The sequence below is a fragment of the Bombina bombina genome, chromosome 2, assembly GCF_027579735.1.
Source record: "Bombina bombina isolate aBomBom1 chromosome 2, aBomBom1.pri, whole genome shotgun sequence".
Lineage (NCBI taxonomy): Eukaryota > Metazoa > Chordata > Amphibia > Anura > Bombinatoridae > Bombina > Bombina bombina.
Genome location: NC_069500.1, coordinates 669,203,102 through 669,225,802, shown reverse-complemented (window position 1 = coordinate 669,225,802; position 22,701 = coordinate 669,203,102). Strand labels below are relative to the sequence as shown.

General features: G+C 36.9%; 1 protein-coding gene across 2 annotated transcripts in view; it reads right to left on the bottom strand.

The window, feature by feature from the left end:
- Positions 1-22,701, bottom strand: part of ABCA1 (ATP binding cassette subfamily A member 1) — a 154,891-nt gene that overhangs the window by 112,665 nt on the left and 19,525 nt on the right. For both annotated transcript variants that reach the window (XM_053702625.1, XM_053702624.1), the window contains exon 2: positions 9,830-9,978. In XM_053702625.1, coding sequence (XP_053558600.1) covers positions 9,830-9,895 — 66 coding nt within the window. In that variant the 5' untranslated portion in view covers positions 9,896-9,978. The remainder of the gene's footprint in view (positions 1-9,829; positions 9,979-22,701) is intronic.

The following is a 22,701-nucleotide window of genomic DNA, read 5'->3' as shown; positions in this document are numbered from 1 at the left end:
GTAAAAAACAAATGTTACCAATAAATGTATAGTGGTTTCAGGCAGTACATTTTAATTATAACTGTACTTAAAGTTCATTAAACTCAAACATAACTTGTCATGGGTTTGAAAGGGTGAAAAATAAAAAAGTACTTGTTCAGGAGGCAATAATGTTAATGCAATGCACTTGTCCCTCATGGCAATCTGCTTGTCCTATACCTGCTACATGCCCACATCAGACCACTGGCCCTTATTCACTGTGACACGTGTTTTTGGTAACCGAGATTGTAGTAACCTTCTCTGTCTTTGGTATAAATAAAGTTTAAAAAAAAAGACCACTGGCCCTGCAGCCCCTGGCCCTGCAGCCCCTCCCTTCAATAGGTCTATAACACAATACAGATAAATCCCCATAACTCTAAATTCCCTCTGTCAATTACATGCCCATAGCAGACCTCAAATGGAACTCTAGCTCTGAAACCCACCTTTAAAGGGCACTGCTACTACTGAAGCTAGGCTTGCTTTTTCAGCAAAGAATACCAAGGGAACAAAGCAATTTAGATTATAGAAGTAAAATGGAAAGTTGTTTAATATTGCATATTCTCTCTGAATTGTGAAATGTTCATATTAGATCTTCTATTAAACCCATGGCCCTACAGACCCTCTATAAGCCAAACAGCAGACTAAACCACAGCCACTTTATGATCCACACAGCCAAATAAAATTTAGACCAGATCACTGTCCTAGCACCTCTCTATAAGCCACATACATTCAGAGCTCAGATGAAATCCCTGACCCTACAGCATCTTGATATCTGTTGCATGTAACATGCTGTCTTTCAGGCACCATGAATGGTCTTTCTGCACAAAAGGGATAAAGGTGTAGAGTGTTAGGCCTGGCTACGGTACTACTTGACAGTCAGGCAGAGGCATTAAACCAGAAATATTAACTTCACAACTTGTGTCATTCCCTCAACTAACTTCATTTATGCATCAGGAATATATAACAAAATTTACATTTTACATTTAATAATAAAAAAAGATCACTGACCTAAGATATCCTTTAGAATTGTGTTTTTTTTTTTTATTAATCATTTTGATGGAGTGCTACTAATGACTGTGTTGTTACTCACAAACTATGTAGTCATACTAAATTCTACAATTAACGTAATACAAGTCTTTATAATATTCACCTACATATGTCTCAATACATTATACAGTAACAGTGGAATTTAAATTGCATTGTGTCTGGTACAATGTCTCATTGTGACAACTCTGTCTTCTGCAAGATAATGTTTGGTTTTACTCTGCCATTATATTTTATGTTTCTATTATAAAACTCAACCGACTAAATTAACAAAACAGGCATTCATATCAACATTCAAAGGAAGCTTTTTTCTCTCAAGACGCTGAGGTCTATGTATCAAAGGTCTTGCAAACCTGATCCGACAGTGCGGATCAGGTCTGCAAGACCTCGTTGAATGCGGAGAGCAATGGGCCGCTAGCAGGGAGGTGTCAATCAACCCGATCGTACTCGATCGGGTTGAATTGTGGCAGACAGGGTTATGGAGCAGTGATCTATAGACCACTACTTCATAACTGCTGATAAATGGGCCTCTATGGCATCAATTAATGATCTACCTCTCTGTTTTTATTTACATATTAATTAGTACAGCTTGAAAACTTAAACAAACGTATACATTTTATTAAATATGAATATTGCGTAAATATGAGTTTTCATGCAAAGGGCTCTATATGTATAAATGTGTATTTATGTGTTTATATGTGAATATATGTCTGTAAATTCATAAATACATATATAAATACATAAATGCATATGCACACACACACACACACAAACAATATATATATATATATATATATATACACACACACACATACATATTTAGATCATATATGTGCATCTCTTTGCAGTCCTTTATTTTCTAATACCTGAGACCTCATATTTTTGAGCCTTATAAACTTTTTATGCAATATTTTTTTAATCATTTTGATTAGATTGTGTTATTGTGAATGTAACTGTACTTTTAAATGTATGTTTGATGGGTTTTGTGACACTTTTTTGTTGAGTGTAACAGTTAACCAGAGTTCCGAGGTCTTTAAACTTGTAATACGACCAGAATTTAACTTGCGCACAAATAGCCATGAAAATAGGTGTCGCTTGAGTGCAAAGAATAGCGCAAACTAATTATTTTATAACAATGTGCATGAAAAGAAATGTTGGTAAATATAAACAATTAAAACCTGTCATTTTATTAAATAATTTCCTAAACTATAAACATTGTGCTCACAAGCGTAATTAGTGTGTTTATCTCGATTGTTAAAAATAAAAGCTAACTGTAAATGTGTGCTCTAAGCAATCACTTTATAGTATGTAGCTAGTTTAGGAAATCTATAGCATTTTGCAGCATACGTATCTTGTCTATCCAGTAAGCATTGGACAAGCAAAATTTTTAATAAAAGCATGGTATAAATTAAATTCTCAGACACCAATCAGCAAGCGCTACCCAGGTGCTGAACCAAAAATGGGCCGGCTCCTTAGCTTACACTCTTGCTTTTTCAAATAAAGATACTAAGAGAATGAAGAAAAAATGATAATAGGAGTAAATTAGAAAGTTGCTTAAAATTGCATGTTCTATCTGAATCACGAAAGTTTATTTTTGACTAAACTATTCCTTCTTTTCCATTTGATTAAAAATGTCAGAATTATACAATTTATTGAGAACATTATTCATTATTTATATGTGTCGTAATTATTTCAAGCCATGTGCAAATCCAGATATTTGTGTGTTCACAAGAAGAAATCCATCTCCGAAAAGTGCTGAATGATGCTGGTGGCCGCTATATTCGGTATTTGTTTGCTAACGAAGTACACGAATGCACATGTGTAATTATTTCTAAATCTATTCTTAATGTGTATGGTAGTATTTTTATAGAAGATATAGTCCTAGCAAGTGTGCATAGCTCAATAAGCAGTCATTTGTTTTGTATGGAACATACATTATTAACCATCTTGTTCATTAATGCAAACTCAGTACAATAGTGCTGCCACTCCAGATATACTTTCCTGGGCAGATGTTGGTTACACATGTTACAGGGTGCACAGGGAGGAACATAGATTGTGTAGTTCTGCAGCACTAATTATGTTCCTTCCTGCAGCATGTGTACTTCATAGCTTTCTAGGAAACAAACAGGACCATGGTGTCAGGCTTGTTGGTAAGGCTTATCCCTGCGCTTCATTGTGAGACCATCTATGACTTCACTGCTGATGGGTAGTGACTGCATTCTTTTCTAAACCTGATTTGTAATCAACTTTAGCTCCCACTAATGGCTAGATTACAAGTGAGGCGCAAACATTTGCGCAGGTTTTCGCAATCGTTTGCGCGCATGATAAATTGCGTTTATATTACAAGTTGAGCGCAATCGTGATTTACACTAGAATGATTATGCGATCTCAGAGCTGTGGTTAGTGCAAAATAAAGTCCCACACAACACATAAAAAATGCATTACGAAGTCCAGTTACACTCATAATAGCACTGCCTAAAAAAATTATTCAGAAAAAATATTGAACAACAAAAGTTATAAGGGCTCAAAGATAGCAGGTCTCAGGTGTTAAATATTGCAAACAAAAGTTATAAGGGCTCTTACGGCTAGATTTAGAGTTTTGTCGGTAACGACCCGCGTAGCTAACGCTGGCTTTTTTCTGACCGCACCTTTAAAATAACTCTGGTATTGAGAGTCCACAGAATGGCTGCGTTAGGCTCCAAAAAAGGAGCGTAGAGCATATTTAATGCAACTTCAACTCTCGATACCAGAGTTGCTTACGGACGCGGCCAGCCTCAAAAACGTGCTTGTGCACGATTCCCCCATAGAAAACAATGGGGCAGTTTGAGCTGAAAAAAAACCTAACACCTGCAAAAAAGCCGCGTTCAGCTCCTAACGCAGCCCCATTGTTTGCTATGGGGAAACACTTCCTACGTCTGCACCTAACACCCTAACATGTACCCCGAGTCTAAACACCCCTAACCTTACACTTATTAACCCCTATTCTGCCGCCCCCGCTATCGCTGACCCCTGCATATTATTTTTAACCCCTAATCTGCCGCTCCGTACACCGCCGCTATTTACATTATCCCTATGTACCCCTAATCTGCTGCCCCTAACACCGCCGACCCCTATATTATATTTATTAACCCCTAATCTGTTCCGATCAGCCAATAGAATGCGAGCTCAATCTGATTGGCTGAACTTGATTCCATCAGCCAATCAGAATATTCCTACCTTAATTCCGATTGGCTGATAGAATCCTATCAGCCAATCGGAATTTGAGGGACGCCATCTTGGATGACGTCATTTAAAGGAACCGTCATTCGTCGTTCAGTCGTCGGCCAGGATGGATGTTCCACGTCGGAGGTCTTCAGGATGCTGCCGCTCCGCTCCGGATGGATGACGATAGAAGATGCCTCTTGGATGAAGACTTCAATCGGATGGAAGACCTCTTCTGCCCCGCTTGGATGAAGACTTCTACCGGATGGAGGACCTCTTCTTGCTCCGCTTGGATGAAGAATTTGGCTCGGCTGGGTGAAGACGTCTCAAGGTAGGGAGATCTTCAGGGGCTTAGTGTTAGGTTTATTTAAGGGGGGTTTGGGTTAGATTAGGGGTATGTGGGTGGTGGGTTGTAATGTTGGGGGGGGTATTGTATGTTTTTTTTACAGGCAAAAGAGCTGAACTTCTTGGGGCATGCCCCGCAAAGGGCCCTGTTCAGGGCTGGTAAGGTAAAAGAGCTTTGAACTTTAGTAATTTAGAATAGGGTAGGGCATTTTTTTTATTTTGGGGGGCTTTGTTATTTTATTAGGGGGCTTAGAGTAGGTGTAATTAGTTTAAAATTGTTGTAATATATTTCTAATGTTTGTAAATATTTTTTTATTTTTTGTACTTTAGTTAGTTTATTTCATTGTATTTATTTGTAGGAATTGTATTTAATTTATTTATTGATAGTGTAGTGTTAGGTTTAATTGTAGATAATTATAGGTATTTTATTTAATTTATTCATTGATAGTGTAGTGTTAGGTTTAATTGTAACTTAGGTTAGGATTTATTTTACAGGTAAATTTGTAATTATTTTAACTATTTTAGCTATTAAATAGTTCTTAACTATTTAATAGCTATTGTACCTGGTTAAAATAAATACAACGTTACCTGTAAAATAAATATTAATCCTAAAATAGCTATAATATAATTATAATTTATATTGTAGCTATATTAGGGTTTATTTTACAGGTAAGTATTTAGCTTTAAATAGGAATAATTTATTTAATAAGAGTTAATTAATTTCGTTAGATTAAAATTATATTTAATTTAGGGGGGTGTTAGTGTTAGGGTTAGACTTAGCTTTAGGGGTTAATACATTTATTAGAATAGCGGTGAGCTCCAGTCGGCAGATTAGGGGTTAATAATTGAAGTTAGGTGTCTGCGATGTTAGGGAGGGCAGATTAGGGGTTAATACTATTTATTATAGGGTTAGTGAGGCGGATTAGGGGTTAATAACTTTATTATAGTAGCGGTGCGGTCCGCTCGGCAGATTAGGGGTTAATAAGCGTAGGCAGGTGGAGGCGACGTTGAGGGGGGCAGATTAGGGGTTAATAAATATAATATAGGGGTCGGCGGTGTAAGGGGCAGCAGATTAGGGGTACATAGCTATAATGTAGGTGGCGGCTCTTTGCGGTCGGCAGATTAGGGGTTAATTATTGTAGGTAGCTGGCTGCGACGTTGTGGGGGGCAGGTTAGGGGTTAATAAATATAATATAGGGGTCGGCGGTGTTAGGGGCAGCAGATTAGGGGTACATAGCTATAATGTAGGTGGCGGCTCTTTGCGGTCGGCAGATTAGGGGTTAATTATTGTAGGTAGCTGGCGGCGACGTTGTGGGGGGCAGGTTAGGGGTTAATAAATATAATATAGGGGTCGGCGGTGTTAGGGGCAGCATATTAGGGGTACATAGCTATAATGTAGGTGGCGGCTCTTTGCGGTCGGCAGATTAGGGGTTAATTATTGTAGGTAGCTGGCGGCGACGTTGTGGGGGGCAGGTTAGGGGTTAATAAATATAATATAGGGGTCGGCGGTGTTAGGGGCAGCAGATTAGGGGTACATAAGTATAACGTAGGTGGCGGTCGGCAGATTAGGGGTTAAAAAAATGTTTTCGAGTGTCTGCGATGTGGGGGGGCCTCGGTTTAGGGGTACATAGGTAGTTTATGGGTGTTAGTGTACTTTAGAGTACAGTAGTTAAGAGCTTTATGAACCGGCGTTAGCCCAGAAAGCTCTTAACTACTGACTTTTTTCTGCGGCTGGAGTTTTGTCATTAGATTTCTAACGCTCACTTCAGACACGACTCTAAATACCGGAGTTAGAAAGATCCCACTGAAAAGATAGGATACGCAATTGACGTAAGGGGATCTGCGGTATGGAAAAGTCGCGTCTGAAAAGTGAGCGTTAGACCCTTTTTTGAATGACTCCAAATATCGGTGGTAGCCTAAAACCAGCGTTAGGAGCCTCTAACGCTGGTTTTCACGGCTACCGCCAAACTCCAAATCTAGGCCATAGATAGCAGGTCTCAGGTGTTAGAGATAACTGGCAGGCAAAGGGCTTAAACATTGAGACACATACATATACATCTTTAAATATGTATAATATATATATGTGTGTGTATTTATATATATATATATATATATATATATATATATATGTGTGTGTGTGTGTGTGTGTGTGTGTACATATGTATTTTTATATATATATATATATATATATATATATATATGTTTGTGTGTGTGTATATTTGTAATTATGTATTTATATTTGTATATATCTATTTATAGACGTATATACACATATAAAAATATGTACACATATACAGACAATTAAGTAGATGAAAAAATGTAAAACCATATTTCTGCAATATTCATGTTTAATAAAGTGTTATAGTGTATATTTACTGTAAATATTTCACATTACAATGTTCTGCACATAGAAGAATATGTTCTATGTATCGCTAAATAGATATTCCTATATATATCTGTATATATCTATACCTACAGTATATATAATCATTTATATGTATAGGTTTAAATATATATTGAACCAAAATACCATATATATATATATATATATATATATATATATATATATATATATATATATGTGTATTTATGAATAAATAGAACATATTCTGCTATGTGCAGAACATTGGAATGTAAAATATTAATGTTTTCATGTCAGGTTAGCGCATATGAGAATATGAGTTCGGGTTAGCGCGCGAGAGTTGGGTGTTAGGTTTTTCCCCCCAATTAACTTCTATGGGGGAATAGTTTATCTTGTGTGTGACAGTCTAATTGCGCTATAAGTAACCTGTTAGCGTGCGTCGGGTTAGCGTGAGTGTGATAACTTTTTACTTTCAACTCAGATTACCAGTGCAACCAGACGCGTGAACATTTTTTACTTTTTTACTTTCAACTCAGATTACCAGTGCAACCAGACGCGTGAACATTTTTTACTTCTAGCGCAATTAGCTCTCTAGTGGAAGCAGTAAATAGTGCTCCACTTGTAATCAGGCCCTAAATGTCTGATTCATTTATGTTCATAAAATCCACTTTATTGAAACAAAAAGCAAATATGTCTGACAGGCCATTTTGCAGTTCATTTGCTAATGTTGTAAATCTTTCTTTATCTTAATCTGAGTGGATTAGATGTGGTTTCAAAATCCTCCTCATGTTGCACCTGTCCCAGGGTTAATAATAAGATAAAGAAGAAAAGCTGTCTATGTAAATGTCTGCTTACATAGGTACTTACATGTACTTACATATGGTCTTTGCCTGCCCCTCTTATTTTTACATTAGTATCTGCTTTCATCTTTACTGCTTGTGTCTTGCTATTGATTACCCTTCTCTCTCATCCTTTTAATTCTCTTGTTCCCTACAATTAATCCATTCCTTTCTCCATATTTTCTAATGTTTACCCTCCGTTTACCTCAGTAGTTCAGCCCAATTCACTTCTTTGCATACTTACTCTTTTTCCATCAAATTAATTGACCTTTTTGTGTTTCTAATTCTATCCAGAGGAAATTTAACACATATTGTTTTTTTTTTTTTTTTTTTAAAGTGTGATGTTATAGGATAGCAACTGCACCTTATATAACATAATGGAAAAATAGCTCTGTCTCTGTGTATGTGTGTGTATATGTGTGTGTGTATGTGTGTGCATGTGTGAATATATGTGTGTGTATGTGTGTGTATGTATGTGTGTGTATGTGTGTGTATATGTGTGTGTGTGTATGTGTGTGTGTATGTGTGTGTATGTGTGAATATATGTGTGTATGTGTGAATATATGTGTGTATGTGTGTGTGTATTTGTGTGTGTATGCGTGTGTGTGTATATGTGTGTGTATGTGTGTGTATGTGTGTGTGTGTATGTGTGTGTATGTGTGTGTGTGTATGTGTGAATATGTGTGTATGTGTGAATATATGTGTGTATGCGTGTGTGTGTATATGTGTGTGTGTATGCGTGTTTATGCCTGTGTGTGTGTGTATATGTGTGTGTGTGTGTACATGTTCCTGTATATATAAAAGGCATTAGCAAATGAATCATTTTAGTCTCAGTGAACATTCTGCAGCTTCAACCTAAAGTATTTTGCAGATTAAAGAGGAACCTAATGCACTCACTTTCCTAAGGGGACTAAGTAAAATGTAGGGCAGAAATATTTCAATAGGACATAAATCCTGGAGGGAAATGTGTTATTCTCCAGGACTGAAGGCATATTAAATGGATCAGTCAATGTTCCTTCATAGATTTACAGTGTAATACACCCAGTAGTAAACTATAACATTATCTGTAAAAACATATTTAAACATTGCAAAAAAAGTGTATGGTGTACTGTGATTTTAAAGGGTAGATTCTGCACAACTACCTACTGCTGAAGATAAAATTACAGAATTTTTTAATTGGCATAAAGTTGCATAAAGATGTGCTGTGTGCATATTTTTAGGGCGATAGCTGCAATTTGTATTTTTTTTTTTAATTTTAGATTCAATGAATCTAATATATCCCATTTTCTTTGCAATTTCCAGTTTGTAGAGTTACCCTGCCTAAGAAAATAATGGTTATAAAGTAGATTGGTTGTTTACATATAATACAATAACTTTCTGTTATAGATTTTTGTGCAGAAATTTTAATTTGCAAATTATTTCCTAAAATGTAGAAATGTAATCTAGATTTAATGGAAATCGACAAACACAATCTCTAATACCTATAGTATTCTAAATCACTAAGCTCCAGAGAATATCCTCATACTTTACTCAATCATGTCCATAATATAACACATAACTTTTGTCTCACAAGAGAGTGATTTAAATAATTAGTGAATCTAGTCTGGGAGTCCCTTCTAATCGTTTTAGATTATTACATATAACTATAAAGAAAACACTAGTCCGACTATAATTATAAAATATTTTAATGGTAACTCAATTTTATGTTTGACTCCTAAAATGAAACAAATTTGTCAAGTCCTACACTGTAATTCTGGGGTAAATCTCCTCAGAATATATTCATATAAACCATTACCTGCTAAAGAATACATAATACTACATTTTCACCATTCTATGCTTGCAGGGTATAAAATAATGCATTCCATTCTCCAGCTGTAACATGTTTTATTCTCCAGTCTAGGCTAGAAAGTAAGTAAACAAATTATGTTCTCTTTTCTAAACAGTCATTATTAAATAATTGGTTTAAGCTAAGAAATAAACAATGTAATTGATGTTAATTAATTTAAAAAAAATAGCTTACCGTCTGTCTCCGTCTATAGGTAAAGTTCTTCCAGAGAAGCAGCCCTAGCTGCGTACAGTAAGCCATCTCCTCCTGAGAGCGCAGAATCTTCACCTCTGCAGCTGTGGCAGGAGCTGTGGCAGTAACAGGAGTTTTAGGTTGCTCATTAACTGGAAAAGAGTCAGAAAGGGAAAGAGTCATTAGTATGTCTAGAGGGGAATAGTACTTCATGCTTCTTTATAAGGTGAGCATATTAACCAGGGAATTCTAAACTGCCGTATCTCCTGCTGCTTATAATTTGTTAACATTTAGAAGTAATTTGTCAAGACCTTACCAAATAATACACCCATAATAACCAATAAAACCTACATGTCCTGAGTAGTCTAAAATGCACTAGAAGCTACAAGTTAATGTTTAATGTGTAATAAGTGCTGTGTGACATTTTTTTTAAATTTATTAAATATTGAAAATAATGTTAGGTCCTCTTTTATGCAAAAATAAAAATACATTAAACATATGTTAATGGAAATTAATTTATTGTTGAGGTAGAAAATTACATTTGTAACTAACTTGACAACTTGGCATATGCAGCCTATTAAATAATGCACCATAGGATTTATGGAAATCTATGGGGGGGGGGTAATGACCTGCAGTTTTAATTAAAGTAGCTTTTTTTCTTCTAAGTTTGGCATTGCTAAAATTAAAGGGGCATTGGGGCAAGCAGCCGACATGAGCTTTATGAATTAAATTTGCTGCGGGAATTTCTTGTCATATGGTCTTGTCTCTTTCTCTCTCCCACATGCACCATTTAGAGGTTGCTTTCTGTTAATGTTACTTATCTATATGGCTTTTCTATAGCCAATACTGCTGTATCTGATATTTTAATTGATTGATGCTTATGGATTTGAAAAAGAGGTAAGAGTGATAAGCGCACCTTTAATTTGTGTTTCGTTCTGTCCCTGGGCTGCCCAGACTATACCCATCCAAGGAGACAGTGCCCTTTCCCTTATGCCCAGTCTTGTTATCATTTTCAAATGTAGTTAGACATGTTAAAGTGTTGCAAAATAAGCCTAAATCAAGTGTGTCCAAAAGTTAGACCAGTGGATCACAAGACTGTTGAGTAATTTCCCTTTTCCCTCTCAGCCTGTATTGATAGAATGCATTCAAATAATGTATACCCCCATGTCACTAAATTATGGGCATCCTTGGTCTAAATTTACTTTCAGGGCAGAGGTAGACAAATGTATTTCAAATAGAAGCCAACAATAATATTGAAGAGTCAGTCATATACTTTTAGGAGCCAGAAGTACAATTCTAAGATTTGCCAGGATTTGTCAAGTCCTGTTTATTGGAGTATATGATTAAAAAAACCTCCCTTTGTAGGTTCAATTAAATAACATAGCAACTGAAGAGGACTCTTGCTATTTCAGTAAACTTAGTCAACCATTCATTCTAACAGGCATGTGCTCATGTGACAAAATTTTCAAAGGCCTGGTATGTTAAAAAGTTTTGTACACAAAAGTTTAAAATATTGATGTTTATTAGGTATAATAAGACGTTTACACTTTTGTTTGCAATTCTTGTTACAATAGGTATCAAGTTCACACACACATATTCCAAAGGAGCAAACTAGTTTATACATTCAAAACAGTAAACATCTAGTTATATACTATTGTACTGTAGCTCAATAAAAAGTAATAAATAAAGACAAGACTGTAATACATATGTATGTTGCTTGTTTTCTGCAGTTCAGGTTAGGACACAGGGCAGAAAATGAGATTTTTCATGTCACATGCTCATTTACCATACTTTGAAATTGTCACTGTTTTTTCTTGCACAACAATCTGTTTGCTACAATTTAAAGTTCTGAGTGTTTGATGAATCAGACAATGGCATACTGTAACCTGCAGCAACATATGTATATACTGTGGCACTGTTACGGGGGGCTCCTAGTATTTCCCAGCATACCTCAGTTTATAGAGCTATGGTTTGGAGGACATTATGAAAGGCTAGTCTTCTATTTGACTTCATTTCTGCACCTAGTCACTCTTCTATCTTGTTGGACATAACTACAGGGCATATACAGGTTCTGTTAATATGGAATTACATGGTATACAGCAGTCACAGGATTATGGAATAATGCATACACTGAGGTATAGCATTGCACAATTTAGATCCCAATAAGATATCAGATAACCAACTATAATGTATTTACATTTCTATTCCCAGTTTGGGAGTTCTCTCCTGCTACAGTCCCTTCCCAATAAATCCACCCTGACCTCCCCTGTTTTTGCATGATTACGCTCACAGGCCAATCTACTAACTCCTCCCCCAAAGTTTCCAGATACTAGCTGTGAAAAGTTGGGAGGTATGTGATATCATTATATACTAACTCCCACCTCCATAATATGACATATATCATAAAGTGTTTAATTATGCATAGAAAACAAAAGGTGGAAAGAGGGCGCCACAATAGCGTGATATCGTTTCGTCCAATGGATTTGTGTGTTTGTAGGTAATATGCTTACCAGAGGGTATGGCACTGTACTATGAACAGTGCGTGATCGCTTGCTAGCACTTAAACAGTGGCTAGTACACTGCAGGAAATACAATTCCTGTGGATCTCCTCCCGGCTTTTGCTCAATGAGCACCTCCTGCTGTGGCCGTGATGTCCTTAGTTAGGAATAAAAAGATCGGCTTTCTGTACTGTTATAATAGTACTGGACTATAACGATGTGGACAACTTCTCAATGTATAAAAATTGCTTTATTTAATGACGCGTTTCTCAACCCCAACCGGGTCGTTTCATCAGATAAAAAGCGACCCGGTTGGGGTTGAGAAACGCGTCATTAAATAAAGCAATTTTTATACATTGAGAAGTTGTCCACATCGTTATAGTCCAGTACTATTATAACAGTACAGAAAGCCAATCTTTTTATTCCTAACTAAGGACATCACGGCCACAGCAGGAGGTGCTCATTGAGCAAAAGCCGGGAGGAGATCCACAGGAATTGTATTTCCTGCAGTGTACTAGCCACTGTTTAAGTGCTAGCAAGCGATCACGCACTGGTCATAGTACAGTGCCATACCCTCTGGTAAGCATATTACCTACAAACACACAAATCCATTGGACGAAACTATATCACGCTATTGTGGCGCCCTCTTTCCACCTTTTGTTTCCTAACAGTCTTCCCCTACTCTCCGGGACCAAGAGGAGCTGCCTCAAGTCTTGCAAGAAGAATACCATCAACAATATCCTGCACAGATACTGACTTTTACGGCTACACACAGAAGCCGAGTACGGTAGATCCGTCATTTGCCCTTTTTTTAAGTTACACTTTGGTCATTTACCTGTTTTTATACAGCGCGCCTTTCTATATCCCCTTCTGGGATATCACAATTATGCATAGTAAAACAACTTTGCAATATACTTTTATTCATTTTGCCCTCTTTTCATATAATTGAATGTGGGTTTTCTAATTCTTATAACTGGACATGTATACCAAAGGCTTCTCAATGATAACCCTGCTACATATATAAGCATAAATTACCTCAGCAGAGGTAATCAGTTTATGCTTTATTAATGACCATTGGTTAGTCTTGTATATTCCAGTAAAAAGTCTGAATTACTCCAAATAAGACAAGAGTGAGCATAGTTTGTCTAGTGAAAAACAGTTGCAAAAAAGACCGAGTTGACTTGTGAAAATGTTTCCATTTGGCTGATACATTATTCTATAGCAAGACAACATAACAGTTATTTCCTGCCCTATAAGTGCCACTGTTCCCGAGTATATTAAAATATAATTCTTAGAGGAAATAATTGGAATTTTGATCATCTTTTCTAGATAGTGTTTTCAGTGCATATCCTATTGGCTTCAACACCAAAGTAAACAGCTTAAATTTTACACCCACAAAAAAATAAATTATATCCATGAAAGAAATTGTTATAGTAGTCTGTCTTTTTAACTAAATTAAAGCAGGCCCTTCAAATAGATTTATTTAAACAGTACATTCATACAGATTGGACTGAGGGCTAATACGTTTAATGAGATATAATAGTGTGTTAATGCATTTTATTATTGCACCATTGCTTATATATAACTATGCGGTTGATCGCAATCTAATCAATTGATAATTATCAGCATGTTATCTACAGATGAGCTGTTTTTCTTGATGGTCCTATTACAATAAGCCATTTTAATTGATTAATCAGAAGCCCTTTTTTTCATTGTTTCAGAGAAAAATTAACATGTGCCAGTTCTGTTTTGCTGATCACAATCCAAATTCTCAATATTTATCAACACATTTATGGGGTTGTTTTTCACTTTTCAAATTTCAGTTAATTAAATAGTACTCCAAAAAGGATTTTTATGGACCATTTTATTGCACATGGTAAAAACACACCGGTTTTACACCCCCCCCCCCCATCTGCCATATTGGATGACATTTGGAAGCAATGTCATTACATAGATAGAAACAATACCTGCTCAATAAATTACATTTAAAAAGTAAACAGGCTCTTTTACACTAAAAAATGATCAAAATCAATAATTGAACAAGCACACATGCCCACTATACCCATAATTCCCTTGTTCAAATACCTTAAAAAGGCATACACATATATCTTTATGGTTTTGGAGCAAACAGGTTCATTACACACCTGTCACCTATTAGCATCACTACACACTATTAAAACATTAACATACAGCAGGCCCTTTAACCTGTGATGTAATCTATAAACTTGCAGAATTTCCATCTTGTTTGTTGTCAATTGGCACGTTTGGGTTTTGGATTGCAAAATCAAGAGATTAACAATGCAGGGTTTAAAGGACATTAAACCCCTTTTTGCTTTTCTGTAAAGGTTGGGCTTTGTGTCACACTTCCTAGAGATGCTAAAAGGTAAATTTTATAACCTGCAAATGCTGCAAATCTAATAGCTGGTTTAGGCAATTTGGAGCATTTAGTTTACAGAATTTGCTTTTTGGCCTCTCTAGGGAGTGTGGCATAAAGTACAATTTTTATACAAAAGCAACAGGTGTTTAAAGTTCCTTCAAGATTTTGACCTTCATGGGTATTAACAGTAAAAGCATTTTAAGTTTGTGATGACTGCAAAAACACACTGAAAAAGTTCAGAAATTGTTATCTGCCAAAAACAAGCATACGATTGTGAACCCCTATGCATTTAAGTTGTGTATTGCTACACCTGAGCCTAACTCAGTATGCTTTTCAACAAAGAATACTGAGATAAATTAAATGTTAAAGTCTCTTAAAATAACGTACTCTCTAAACAATAGAAGTTTAACTATGACTTTAATTTTCCATTAAAGGTACACTAAATTACCTTTTATGATTCAGATATGGCAAGCAATTACAAAAAATCCAATTTACTTCCATTATTAAACAGAACGCTCTTTTGATATGTTCACTTTCTGAGGCACCAGCTCCTTCTGAGCTCATGCAAGAGCTAAGAACATATATGTATAGGAGTCTGTAATTGGATGACAGCTGTCACGTGATACACGGGACAGGGAAATGAACACAAACTTTGATAATTGTCCCAAAAAATGTACTGCTCCTTTGAAATTCAAATGAAGTGTTATTGCTTTGTTTTTTTCTAATATGCATGTGTAATGGTCCTCACAGAAGTAAGAAACAATTAACTGACTCAAAAACAAAATATCAAGGTATACAGTATATTTGGTATAAGCAAGACAATGAATATGAACATATATGGGTCCTTAGAACACCAAAAAGGAAAACTACTAAACGAGAGAAATTGGGAAAACCTGGTTTATCTATGTACGCTCAGAGCAACATGTGCACCATGTATCTACTACATACAGTACCATAGTCACATCTCAGTTAAAGGGAGACTCAAGTCAAAATTAAACTTTCAGTCTTTTATATTTACACTTATTGAGTCACCAGCTCCTACTGAGCATGTGCAAGAATTCACAGAATATACATATATGCATTTGTGATTGGCTGTCACATGATACAGGAGGAGTGGAAAAAGACATAACTGAAATTTGTCAGAAAAAAAATATACTACTCATTTAAAGTTCAGACTAAGGGGTAGATTTATCATAGTGCGAGCGGACATGATACGATGTAGCTTGCAAGGGTTGTCAATCAACCCGATCATATTCGATCGGGTTGATTGCTGTCCGCGGCCTCAGAGCAGGAGGACAAGTTATGGAGCAGCGGTGTGGAAACAGGGGCATCAAGCTCCATACGGAGCTTGATTAATCGGCCCCTTAGTGTTATTGCATTGTCTTTTTACCATTCATCTGTTGATTATGCAAATCTACTGTATTTACTGGTCCTTTAATGAAAAAAAAACAGATGTTAAAATAATGGATATTTTGAAGCGTGCTTTCTATTCTTGCAATGCTTTTCCTATAATTATCTCAAATGATTTTGTCAATCAATTATGCATTTTGAAGTTTGATAGATTACAATTAAACCTAGAAATTTCTTTCCCCCTCGCATATATACAGTTAAAAAATAAGAGCATTATTTCATTGCTGTGACCATAAGATTAGTAATAGTGTAATAAAATAGCTTAAATTATTTCACAGGAAAAAAGATGTTATGCGGCAAAAATACCAAAAATGAAATTTTTCATCTATTAACTTTCCAAGGTTTATATAGAATTGCTCTACAATTAACCACATTCTTTCCGAGAGCCCTTAGGGGGGCTGTGCTGTAACATGCATTGCCGAATCATGTATAGAGAAAAAGTCCCTAACTCATGCAGAAGTCATTTTGCACTACATGTGTAACATTTCTATTATTACTTAATGTAACGCATTATTTCTTTGCCGCTCATTTAGTCACACGTTTAGTTTGTACGACAATGCTTACAAATGTCTTTAACATTATGTTAAAGGGACAGTAAAGTCAAAATAAACCATCATGACTCAGATTAAGGAGTTGATTTATCAAAGTCTGGCAGACATGATACACTGTAGCTTATCATGTCTGCCAGACATCGCTGAATGCCCACATCATACGCTGTCCGCATGTAACATTGCACAAGCAGTTCTAGTGAACTGCTTGTGCAATGCCGACCCCTGCAGATTCGCGGGGGGGGGGGGGTGTGAATCAACCCGGGCGGATTGATGTGCGCAGCCTCAGAGGCGGCGGACCAGTTAATTATTTCTTACTTCTGTGAGGACCATTACACATGCATATTAGAAAAACAAAGCAATAACACTTTGAATTTCAAAGGAACAGTACATTTTTTTGTGTTAATTTCCCTGTCCCTGTATCACGTGACAGCTGTCATCCAATTACAGACTCCTATACATATATGTTCTTAGCTCTTGCATGAGCTCAGAAGGAGCTGGTGCCTCAGAAAGTGAACATATCAAAAGAGCGCTCTGTTTAATAATGGAAGTAAATTGGATTTTTTGTAATTGCTTGTCATATCTGAATCATAAAAGGCAATTTAGTGTACCTTTAATGGAAAATGAAAGTCATAATTAAACTTTTATTGTTTAGAGAGTACGTTATAACTGCTGTTAAACAGGGGCATCAGGGTCCATTCGACCCTTGATAAATCAGCTCCAAAGTATGCAAATTTAAATAACTTTCTAATTTACTTGTATTATCTAATTTGCTTTGTTCTCTTGATATCCCTTGTTGAAAAGCATACCCAGGCATACCCAGGTAGGCTCAGGAGCTATGTTACTGGGAGCTAGCTGCTGATTGGTAACTCTACATATATGCCTCTTGTTATTGGTTCACCCAATGTATAGTTAGCTCCCAGTAGTGCACTGCAGCTCGTTCAAAAAATGAAGCAAATTTGATAATAGAAGTAAACTGGAAAGTTGTTTAAAATGTAATGTTCTATCTGAATCAGGAAAGAAAACTTTTGTTTCTTTCATGTAATTAACAAGAGTCCATGAGCTAGTGACGTATGGGATATACATTCCTACCAGGAGGGGCAAAGTTTCCCAAACCTTAAAATGCCTATAAATACACCCCTCACCACACCCACAAATCAGTTTTACAAACTTTGCCTCCAAGGGAGGTGGTGAAGTAAGTTTGTGCTAGATTCTACGTTGATATGCGCTCCGCAGCAAGTTGGAGCCCGGTTTTCCTCTCAGCGTGCAGTGAATGTCAGAGGGATGTGAGGAGAGTATTGCCTATTGAATGCAGTGATCTCCTTCTACGGGGTCTATTTCATAAGGTTCTCTGTTATCGGTCGTAGAGATTCATCTCTTACCTCCCTTTTCAGATCGACGATATACTCTTATATTTACCATTTCCTCTACTGATTCTCGTTTCAGTACTGGTTTGGCTTTCTACAAACATGTAGATGAGTGTCCTGGGGTAAGTAAGTCTTATTTTCTGTGACACTCTAAGCTATGGTTGGGCACTTTATTTATAAAGTTCTAAATATATGTATTCAAACATTTATTTGCCTTGACTCAGAATGTTCAACTTTCCTTATTTCCAGACAGTCAGTTTCATATTTGGGATTATGCTTTAAATTATCATATTTTTTCTTACCTCAAAAATTTGACTTTTTTCCCTGTGGGCTGTTAGGCTCGCGGGGGCTGAAAATGCTTCATTTTATTGTGTCATTCTTGGCGCGGACTTTTTTGGCGCAAAAATTCTTTTCCGTTTCCGGCGTCATACGTGTCGCCGGAAGTTGCGTCATTTTTGACGTTATTTTGCGCCAAAAATGTCGGCGTTCCGGATGTGGCGTCATTTTTGGCGCCAAAAGCATTTAGGCGCCAAATAATGTGGGCGTCTTATTTGGCGCCAAAAAATATGGGCGTCGCTTTTGTCTCCACATTATTTCAGTCTCATTTTTCATTTGCTTCTGGTTGCTAGAAGCTTGATGTTTGGCATTTTTTTCCCATTCCTGAAACTGTCTTATAAGGAATTTGATCTATTTTGCTTTATATGTTGTTTTTTCTCTTACATATTGCAAGATGTCTCACGTTGCATCTGAGCCAGAAGATACTACAGGAAAACCACTGCCTGCTGGATCTACCAAAGCTAAGTGTATCTGCTGTAAACTTTTGGTAGCTATTCCTCCAGCTGTTGTTTGTAATAATTGTCATGACAAACTTGTTAAAGCAGATAATATTTCCTTTAGTGATGTACCATTGCCTGTTGCAGTTCCCTCAACATCTAAGGTGCAGAATGTTCCTGATAACATAAGAGATTTTGTTTCTGAATCCATAAAGAAGGCTTTGTCTGTTATTTCTCCTTCTAGTAAACGTAAAAAGTCTTTTAAATCTTCTCTCTCTACAGATGAATTTTTAAATGAACACCATCATTCTGATTCTTTGGACTCTTCTGGTTCAGAGGATTCTGTCTCAGAGATTGATGCTGATAAATCTTCATATTTATTTAAGATGGAATTTATTCGCTCTTTACTTAAAGAAGTACTAATTGCTTTAGAAATAGAGGATTCTAGTCCTCTTGATACTAATTCTATACGTTTGGATAAGGTTTTTAAAGCTCCTGCGGTTATTCCAGAAGTCTTTCCTGTTCCTAATGCTATTTCTGCAGTAATTGCTAAGGAATGGGATAAATTGGGTAATTCATTTACTCCTTCTAAACGTTTTAAGCAATTATATCCTGTTCCGCCTGACAGGTTAGAATTTTGGGACAAAATCCCTAAAGTTGATGGGGCTATTTCTACCCTTGCTAAACGTACTACCATTCCTACGTCAGATGGTACCTCGTTTAAAGATCCTTTAGATAGAAAAATTGAATCTTTTCTAAGAAAAGCTTATCTATGTTCAGGTAATCTTCTTAGACCTGCTATATCATTGGCTGATGTTGCTGCAGCTTCAACTTTTTGGTTGGAAACTCTAGCGCAACAAGTAACAAATCGTGATTCTCATGATATTATTATTCTTCTCCAGCATGCTAATAATTTCATCTGTGATGCCATTTTTGATATTATTAGAGTTGATGTTAGATTTATGTCTCTGGCTATCTTAGCCAGAAGAGCTTTATGGCTTATGACTTGGAATGCTGATATGGCTTCTAAATCAACTCTACTTTCCATTTCTTTCCAGGGAAACAAATTATTTGGTTCTCAGTTGGATTCTATTATTTCAACTGTTACTGGTGGGAAAGGAACTTTTTTACCACAGGATAAAAAGTCTAAAGGTAAAAACAGGGCTAACAATCGTTTTCGTTCCTTTCGTTTCAACAAAGAACAAAAGCCTGATCCTTCGTCCTCAGGAGCAGTTTCAGTTTGGAAACCATCTCCAGTCTGGAATAAATCCAAGCCTGCTAGAAAGGCAAAGCCTGCTTCTAAGTTCACATGAAGGTACGGCCCTCATTCCAGTTCAGCTGGTAGGGGGCAGGTTACGTTTTTTCAAAGAAATTTGGATCAATTCTGTTCACAATCTTTGGATTCAGAACATTGTTTCAGAAGGGTACAGAATTGGTTTCAAGATGAGACCTCCTGCAAAGAGATTTTTTCTTTCCCATGTCCCAGTAAATCCAGTGAAAGCTCAAGCATTTCTGAATTGTGTTTCAGATCTAGAGTTGGCTGGAGTAATTATGCCAGTTCCAGTTCCGGAACAGGGGATGGGGTTTTATTCAAATCTCTTCATTGTACCAAAGAAGGAGAATTCCTTCAGACCAGTTCTGGATCTAAAATTATTGAATCGTTATGTAAGGATACCAACGTTCAAGATGGTAACTGTAAGGACTATATTGCCTTTTGTTCAGCAAGGGAATTATATGTCCACAATAGATTTACAGGATGCATATCTGCATATTCCAATTCATCCAGATCATTATCAGTTCCTGAGATTCTCTTTTCTAGACAAGCATTACCAATTTGTGGCTCTACCGTTTGGCCTTGCTACAGCTCCAAGAATTTTCACAAAGATTCTCGGTGCCCTTCTGTCTGTAATCAGAGAACAGGGTATTGTGGTATTTCCTTATTTGGACGATATCTTGGTACTTGCTCCGTCTTTACATTTAGCAGAGTCTCATACGAATCGACTTGTGTTGTTTCTTCAAGATCATGGTTGGAGGATCAATTTACCAAAAAGTTCTTTGATTCCTCAAACAAGGGTAACCTTTCTGGGTTTCCAGATAGATTCAGTGTCCATGACTTTGTCTTTAACAGACAAGAGACGTCTAAAATTGATTACAGCCTGTCGAAACCTTCAGTCTCAATCATTCCCTTCGGTAGCCTTATGCATGGAAATTCTAGGTCTTATGACTGCTGCATCGGACGCGATCCCCTTTGCTCGTTTTCACATGCGACCTCTTCAGCTCTGTATGCTGAACCAATGGTGCAGGGATTACACGAAGATATATCAATTAATATCTTTAAAACCGATTGTTCGGCACTCTCTAACGTGGTGGACAGATCACCATCGTTTAATTCAGGGGGCTTCTTTTGTTCTTCCGACCTGGACTGTAATTTCAACAGATGCAAGTCTCACAGGTTGGGGAGCTGTGTGGGGATCTCTGACGGCACAAGGAGTTTGGGAATCTCAGGAGGTGAGATTACCGATCAATATCTTGGAACTCCGTGCAGTTTTCAGAGCTCTTCAGTTTTGGCCTCTTCTGAAGAGAGAATCGTTCATTTGTTTTCAGACAGACAATGTCACAACTGTGGCATACATCAATCATCAAGGAGGGACTCACAGTCCTCTGGCTATGAAAGAAGTATCTCGAATTTTGGTTTGGGCGGAATCCAGCTCCTGTCTAATCTCTGCGGTTCATATCCCAGGTGTAGACAATTGGGAAGCGGATTATCTCAGTCGCCAAACGTTGCATCCGGGCGAATGGTCTCTTCACCCAGAGGTATTTCTTCAGATTGTTCAATTGTGGGGGCTTCCAGAGATAGATCTGATGGCCTCTCATCTAAACAAGAAACTTCCCAGGTATCTGTCCAGATCCCGGGATCCTCAGGCGGAGGCAGTGGATGCATTATCACTTCCTTGGAAGTATCATCCTGCCTATATCTTTCCGCCTCTAGTTCTTCTTCCAAGAGTAATCTCCAAGATTCTGAGGGAATGCTCGTTTGTTCTGCTAATAGCTCCGGCATGGCCTCACAGGTTTTGGTATGCGGATCTTGTCCGGATGGCATCTTGCCAGCCATGGACTCTTCCGTTAAGACCAGACCTTCTGTCACAAGGTCCTTTTTTCCATCCGGATCTGAAATCCTTAAATTTAAAGGTATGGAGATTGAACGCTTGATTCTTGGTCATAGAGGTTTCTCTGACTCCGTGATTAATACTATGTTACAGGCTCGTAAATCTGTATCTCGAGAGATATATTATAGAGTCTGGAAGACTTATATTTCTTGGTGTCTTTCTCATCATTTTTCTTGGCATTCTTTTAGAATACCGAGAATTTTACAGTTTCTTCAGGATGGTTTAGATAAGGGTTTGTCCGCAAGTTCTTTGAAAGGACAAATCTCCGCTCTTTCTGTTCTTTTTCACAGAAAGATTGCTATTCTTCCTGATATTCATTGTTTTGTACAAGCTTTGGTTCGTATAAAACCTGTCATTAAGTCAATTTCTCCTCCTTGGAGTTTGAATTTGGTTCTGGGAGCTCTTCAAGCTCCTCCGTTTGAACCTATGCATTCATTGGACATTAAATTACTTTCTTGGAAAGTTTTGTTCCTTTTGGCCATCTCTTCTGCTAGAAGAGTTTCTGAATTATCTGCTCTTTCGTGTGAGTCTCCTTTTCTGATTTTTCATCAGGATAAGGCGGTGTTGCGAACTTCTTTTGAATTTTTACCTAAAGTTGTGAATTCCAACAACATTAGTAGAGAAATTGTGGTTCCTTCATTATGTCCTAATCCTAAGAATTCTAAGGAGAAATCATTGCATTCTTTGGATGTTGTTAGAGCTTTGAAATATTATGTTGAAGCTACGAAATCTTTC